Consider the following 7,853-nt stretch of genomic DNA (forward strand, 5'->3'; position numbering starts at 1 on the left):
ACGTTCCAGTTAGTTCCTTAACAAAATGTCGTTTTATGCACTGAAGCACAAAATTAACTGAAACGCCAATGCATTTCTCCGCAAAGTTCGGGAATTATTCTCTCGAAACTTGTGTCATCCTGAGAATTCATTCCAAGTGGATCCGGCTTGCGTACTCCGCGGCTACAATTTGTTAATTGCAATATGGGTCATCAGGTATTTAGTCAAAAACTTAATTAGTGCATTTTTGTTGATTAGACGATTATGCATTTCAATTTTATGTGCAAATAGTGTCAGCCTCTTCGAGTAGACCAGCTCATTAACTAGAATGGGGATATCTACCAGAGGCAACCTTAAATAAATTTTGAAAGTGTTCGCTGAAACACCCTGTATATGAGCCCTCTGTAGGGGGAGGGTGTTAGATCTGTGTCTCGCTATGTGTACTTATGATAACTTGTGCACCGCCTCAACTGCTCGAAGAGGAGATATTTGACACGCATGGCAAGTATGACAAGGATACACATTTTATTTAGCCATTTTTACAACCGAATGTTTCATAACGTAAATGCAGCAGATATCTTGCTCTCTGGAAAAGACTTGTGCGCTCAGTCGTGGAGCCTCTAATGCACCAGGTATCCCGTATTCAATGTTGCGGCACGATTTTTCCCTTGGTGTCCCCACGTCAAGCAGAAGGCAGGAATGTGACCTGGAAGGATCAAATAAGGTGTAATAATAAGGATCCCGCGCAATAAATAGCTCCCGACTAGTATGCCAAGAATTCTATAGCAAACTAAACGTGGAGAAACATTATGCGTCACTACGCTATATAAGCGGAAAGGCGGCTTAAATATTACAGAGACATTCAAACACGTGGATAAATTAGAAAGAAAAACTGCTTAGCAGAGTATGTTTTGCAAAAGCATCAGCCAAGGGAGAACCCCTGAAGAGCCGTAAAGATGTCTGAAAGCAATTTTTACCTCATGTTGAATAAGACCGCCCCAGTTTATATGAAAACTGCTCGAGGCTTTGGTAGCGCACTCGGTCAGTTACCGCGATGTACGTCTATTATATACCAAGGAGTCTTGTAAGTTTGAAATTACCTACGGGCTTTACACATTCTACGACGATAAAAACCAATACTGATGCGAAGTTCTAATTATTATTGTAAATAATAATACACGCTGATATTTCGGATTTGAATCCAAGGCAGCTACAAACGTATTTCCGCTTAGCCGATATTCTCGATCTATAGTACTAGTTTTGAAATAGCAGTCCGTTAAATGCGCTGCGAAATACATTGTCGTTCCAAGCAACCTTGTGCCACTGCAGCGCGCATGACCTGGTGACTTGGGAGACTATTAAAGCTAGGACTCCCACCATAACAATTAAAGCTTACAAAATCGGTAACACCTAAAAGCCGGTGGCGTGCAACCACGTGTCAAATGCGACCCATATATATGGGTCGCATTTGACACATGGTGCCACATGGTTTGACACATGGCGATTACATCGCCACGTGCGTATACCTGCGTGCATTCATGAGACGACTTCTTCGCCGGCGATGATGCGTCCGAGATCTTGGCGGTGTGCCCGCTCTCGCAGCCATCTTAGCACGTCATCCGACGGCAACGGCGATTCATCGTCGCCGCCCTGCCTCTGTTTGCAGACGTAGTACCAGAGCATCGGGTGAAGGCAGTCGGGACCTTGCGGCACAATGCAACTCCTCGCACGCCGCGGTACAAAAGGACGGGCACGGCCGCGGAGCGTCCAGCGGCGACGACAAGGTTCCGGATTCGAAGAGCGCGCAGCTCTCCACAGGCCCAGCAGGAATGTTCGACACCGACACCGGAGTGGGCAAAGCAGCTGCGCTGTCAGAGGCATGGGACGCCCGCAGGGACATGTCCGGCGAGGGCGGTGCACAGATGGACGGTAACACCGAGACGCTGCCACTGTCGGCCATGGGAGTGGACACTTGCGGATCGACGAGGCCCGTCACGTTGGCTAGGTTGAAAAGCCAGTCCACGTAACTGCCGCACTCTTGAACCTCGCTTGGGTTGGTGGCCGCCACATCCTCCAAGTCGGCTGCGAGATTGAACGAAAAATGCCGCGAATATAGCGATGTATAGACTACGAGCTGATAATGTGGCAGAAGATATTTCCTATAGCTCAAACGACAAAGCGGCTCCTAAAGTTACTGGAAAAACAGCCTTACTAATGGTATTCCTTGAAGCCTGCTTCCCAACACACACACACCATACTCCAAAGTGTGTCACGTGCGCGCTTAATTAAAAATTAAATTATGGGGTTTTACGTGCCAAAACCACGATCAGATTATGAGGCACATCGTAGTGTGGGACTCCGGATTAATTTGGTCCACCTGGGGTTCTTTTAAATCTAAGTACACGGGTGTTTTCGCATTTCGCCTCTATTGAAATGCAGCCGCCGTAGCCGGGATTTGATCCCACGACCCCGTGTTTAGCAGCCCAACAACACAGCCACTAACCAACCACGGCGGGTTCACGTGTGCGCTTAATACGATATCTCAGTTTTGACGGTGGAACACCAGTAATTACGAGCCCAGTTCATCAAAGTGTATCTCTGCGACAGAGATGCTATGCAGTGGCTGCTACACCGGGTGTTTGCTTAATTGGGCCAAACGTTAAAAATACGCAAATGATGCGCTGCTGGACAGCTAGAACGAAGGTAATGTTGTTTGCCTTCGCCTGGAGACACTCAGATTATTTTTGCACTGCGCCCAGTTAGATAATTAGTCATAATTAATTATCTTCTCAATTATTATAATCGAATGAAAAGTGTCCATGAGAAAATTTAAGATCAAATGAGAAACTCCCGATACAGCTCTTTGTTGCTCAATACGCGCTACATAAGTGTTTTTTCGAGCGTAAAAGAAGCCCGCGAATACACGCAAAATTGCCACGCGACTGGCCGCTCGAGGCACTTATTCGATAGCTTTGACCTTTAGTTAGGCCATAGCTTTGGCCTTCAGGATTCCGCTTTAGTGGATGTGATTTGAGCACTGGATGCTTCAATTCTACAATGGCAATTTTTCTGCAAACGTTATAGTAACTTCAACGCTAACGAGCAGAAAGTAATTGAACAGTCACATTACGATCAATTCTGATTACGCAAGTTCTGATGTTCTTCACGGGTATCAATCTTGACTAGCAATATTATCGCTGTCATTTTTTCCTTCAAGACCCATGTTTTAAATAGGCTTAGAAACTGACACGCCGTGCACCATTTCGCTACAGTTAAGTAGACGCGGCATTCGCAAAATAAGTTAACAATCGGCTACGGCATGCAGTTTCAAGCGCGTAACATCAAATCGGATGTAACGCGGTAAGACGACGTATTACTCACGGAGAAGAAGTCGCATATGTCTCTTGTCCGGCAGATTCCGCAGTGGGCGCCCGTGGGTCTCACAGGGGACAGCCATATTGCAACTGCCTCCAGTGTCCACGCGTGTATCATTTCTCCCCCGGACACCAGTATACCTGCATTTATATAGACTTCCTCCATGGCGAGGAGGAAACTACTCTCCAACCCAACGCGCCACGTGGGCCGTCGAGCTTATTTGCTCCGCTCTGGTAGGGTGGCTAGAAGGGGAGGTGTGAATACCGGCGGCGCAAGCGTGACCCCTGAGCGCACCGATGCCGCGGGGCGGCGCTGTTGACCGAGGCGCGGGAAGGCACGCAACCGAAATGAGCGCATCGCCAGCCTCGGGTATCGCGCGCTGTCTGGGAGCGTCATGGTACACGTCTTTATCATGAAATCAACGTTTTATCAGTCCACATCACTACTCCTGTAAGATTTTACGGGCCCAGTTCGCATTGCGTCGATAGATTCAAACGCGTCTTTTCTTTTTTTTTTTTGTTTTTTTTTTTTTTTTTTTTCGTTGTCCTCCGGATCAGGATCATAGGGGCTGGGGGCTCTGGAATAATTTCGACCACTTCGGGTTCTTTAACGCGCACTGACACCTTACAGCACACAGGTGCCTTGCATTTCGACTCCCTCAAAGTGCGACCGTCGTCGTCGAGGTCAGCAGTAATCACCCTATGCGTGCTGTACGTACGACCTGTAAACTGCAGTTATTACCCGATTACTTCTCGACGTACAATCCACTTTGTGCCAGCGCTTGCAGACGTGTAGCATGTCCTTTCGACGCTCAAATAAGCAATTTACTATGATTGCAGACAGCAACAGATCTGGTCATAAAATTGTTTATTTAAGTGAGGAAAACAACTATGGGAAAATTTGATCTACAACATGCAATATTTCAGTGCTTTTAGTTTATTCTCAGTGCCCTGCTGAATGACACCTTTAAGCAAAAAATGAATCCTTGTTACGCAATAAAAACGTACAACTGATGCTGTCAGGGCGGCAGAATGCTCTAGGCAACCAATTTTTGGCACATCACCAATTGATCAACTGCATAAACTCTGCCACAGCTTTGGCATGCAAACGAGTGAGTTTGTTTTCAATTAAGGGCATTGACCAGCTTGTAGAATGGTTCTAGCTGATAGATATAAAAGGCCCCCAAGGTCCCTTCTGTTTGTTCTTTAGATTCCACAATGGTTTCGTTGTGAAGCTGCCCAGCCAAGTAGATGCTACAGCTGGCAAGTCCTTCTCCAATGAAGAACACTACCATTTTGGTTAACACAACAGGCGCGGCATTTCATTCATTGCAAACTCTGCAGTCCAGTATCGAGCAATGTTTCGTTTAAACTTTTGCAGTGACCACAGTTCCAAAGGTCGCTTAAGCTCGATAATGAACAATTCTTCTGCGACTGGATTGGGCATTCCATCCCGCTGTATATTTACAGCCTCCACGTCTGCCGGTGGGCATGCATTCCCCCGTCTTGTCAATAGACAAGCGCCGCTTCTCTTGTAAGATAATAATAATAATACTTTATTCGTACTCAGAGAGTCGAATATGTAGTCTAGGCATACGGGGTCATAGTAGGCGGAACTGCCTATACCGGAGTGGTTTGCGTGCCGAACCTGGGACCCGTGGACATCTCTTCTTTTTCTTTCTTTCGTCAGAGTCCTGCTAATGTATTTTGGCAAGTTCGAAAGTACTGTGGGCACGGCATCTTCTGAGAGGGCAGGAATGCGACGTGGTATCAAGACTGCAGTTCCATTTATAAAGTCGCGAACGATAAACCCAACGAAAAAAAAAACAAAACAAAAAAAAACAAAAAAAAACAGGCGGTGGTGATTAGATTGAGCTAGCGTGAAAGGCCTCGTGAATAATACTAGGATGGCAATTGGCAATGCCACGACGACGCTGTGCAACACGGTATGTATCGCGAGAAACACCACAAAGTAGCACTGACAATTGGGCGAGTTGGTACGGATGCATGGTTTTAGAAGGGCGCAACAAGGAAGACGACAGACGAAAGAACACGCTTGTGTACGTGTGATCTTTCGTCTGTCGTCTTCCTTGTTGCGCCCTTCTAAAACCAAACACCACAAAACAGGCGACGAGACCAAAACTGACGGCGAAGGCACGGAGGCGAGGCAAGCCGGCAGGCCGGCGCGGCTATGCTTCCCGCGCCGCGAACGGTAGCGCCATATTTCCCCTAGTGGCATCGGTGCGCAAGGGGGTCACGCGCGCCTCAAGGAAAGCGCCGCCGGTATTCAAACCTCCCCTTCTAGCCACCCTAGCTAGGGTGGCTAGAAGGGGAGGTGTGAATACCGGCGGCGCTTTCCTGCATATATATATATATATATATATATATATATATATATATATATATATATATATATATATATCCCATCCACATATACCCATCCCATACCCCATACCCATCCTCATATGATTATGAGGATGGGTATATACACATGAAGACGATGATGAACTGCACAGTTAGCGCTCACACTAACTTGCCGTCGTCGACCGAGGTCACGAACTGTACCGGGGCCATGGTTGTGGTCGGTTGGCTGGGCGGTGCCGAACGGAGGGAAGGTGAGACAGGGGCATTTGGCGACAGCGGGCAACGAGATAAAGCGTCAGCATCTTGATGTTGCCTGCTAGACCTATATGTGACAGTGTAGTTGTACTCCTGCAAACGCAGAACCCAACGGCCCAGGCGTCCGGACAGATTCTTCAGGGAGGACATCCAACACAGAGCATGGTGGTCAGTCACAATTGTGAATTGGCGGCCATATAAATAGGGGCGAAACTTTTGTATGGACCATACGATGGCGAGGCATTCTTGTTAGGTGATAGTATAGTTTCGCTCAGCAGGAGAAAGAGTACGACTCGCGTAGGCCACGACTTGCTCTTCAGATGCGTGATTCCGCTGCAGCAGGGCAGCGCCTATTCCATGCCCACTTGCGTCAGTGTGGAGGATAGTAGAGGCTGTGGGATCAAAGTGACGAAGCACTGGTCCTGATGTGAGGCGTCGCTTGAGGGTCTGAAAGGCGGCTCCACATTCATCCATCCAGGTAAATGGTATGGTCGTGGTCAGGAGTTTATGAAGAGGAGCTGCGATAGTCGCGAAGCCACGGACAAAGCGGCGGAAGTACGACGCTAATCCGAGAAAGCTGCGAATGTCTTTAGGCGTGGTTGGTGTTGGGAAATGCTGTACAGCAGCGACCTTGTCGGGGTCTGGCTCAATGCCATGCTTGCTGACCACGTGACCTAATACTTTGCTGCTGCGGCTCGCAAATCGACACTTCTTAGTATTGAGCTGTAGACCGGCCTTGGCTAGACACGTGAGAACGTCGTCTAAACGTTCTAGGTGCTGGGAGAAGCTGGACGAAAAGATGACAATGTCGTCCAGGTAACATAGGCAGGTTTTACATTTGAGGCCGCGTAGTACGGTGTCGATCATTCGTTCAAATGTGGCTGGCGCATTGTACAGACCAAAAGGCATTACGTTGAATTCGAAAAGACCATCAGGTGTTGCAAACGCCGTCTTCTCTTTGTCAGGCTCATGCATCGGGATCTGCCAATATCCAGAACGCAAGTCGAGACTCGAAAAGCATTCGGCACTTTGTAAGGTATCCAAAGCATCGTAAATACGGGGCATATAGGATATACGTCCTAACGGGTAATTTTGTTTAGTGCTCTATAATCGACGCAAAAGCGTACCGAACCGTCCTTTTTTTTAACTAGGACAACAGGAGACGACCAAGGGCTTGCTGAAGGCCTTATAACGTTCCGTGCGAGCATGTCGTTGACTTGGTCTTCTATAACTTTCCGTTCAGCAGACGATACACGGTAAGGGCGGCAACGAATGATGCTGGATCCGTCGGTTTCAATGTGATGAGCGGCCACGGTTGTTTTACCCAAGCCATCCGAACACACGTCAAAGCAAGGTTGGTGTTTCCTTAAGATGGTCAGCAAGGCATCAGTCTAAGTTGGGCTCAGATCTGAACTCACAGTAGCCCTGAGAGCACTGGGTGAACCGTCCATGGGCGTAAACTCGGCGAAGGAGGAAACAGACGAAGCAGTGACGATACATACTGGTGCTGCGTCGATAAGCATGGCAACAGTGGACCCCTCCGGCAGCAGAAGTGGCTCTGACGTCGTGTTGTAGGCGGTCAGACTGGCGCAGCCGCGTGATAAACGCACTAGACAAGAAGCGATGGCGATTCCCCGAAAAATGCAGCGCTGAGAAGGGGAAACCACTGCGTCGCCGTCGATATTTTCGCTAGATCTAATGGTGAGAATGCGGGCTTGGCCGGGTGGAAGAACCAAATCTGCTGCTGTGACAAGGTGGGGCGGCGAGGAATCGGCAGCGTCACAGAGCTCGGTGTCCGTAATATGTATAAGTGGTTGTCCGCACGAAATGACAGCAGATGCAGCTGACAAGAAATCCCAGCCTCAGATGATCGGATGAGCG

At 48.2% G+C, this 7,853-nt stretch overlaps 1 protein-coding gene across 1 annotated transcript; it reads right to left on the reverse strand.

Moving 5' to 3' along the window:
• Window positions 1-572: 572 nt before the first annotated feature.
• On the reverse strand, window positions 573-3,545 carry LOC119435444 (uncharacterized). Its single transcript, XM_037702301.2, has 3 exons — window positions 3,361-3,545; window positions 1,506-2,061; window positions 573-685 (listed from the first exon to the last, which is right to left on the reverse strand). The coding sequence occupies exons 1-2, from the start codon at window positions 3,434-3,436 to the stop codon at window positions 1,616-1,618; spliced, it is 522 nt and encodes a 173-aa protein (XP_037558229.2). The 5' UTR covers window positions 3,437-3,545; the 3' UTR covers window positions 573-685; window positions 1,506-1,615.
• Between the last annotated feature and the right edge of the window lie 4,308 nt (window positions 3,546-7,853).

This window comes from Dermacentor silvarum, unplaced genomic scaffold (genome assembly GCF_013339745.2).
Source record: "Dermacentor silvarum isolate Dsil-2018 unplaced genomic scaffold, BIME_Dsil_1.4 Seq709, whole genome shotgun sequence".
NCBI lineage: Eukaryota > Metazoa > Arthropoda > Arachnida > Ixodida > Ixodidae > Dermacentor > Dermacentor silvarum.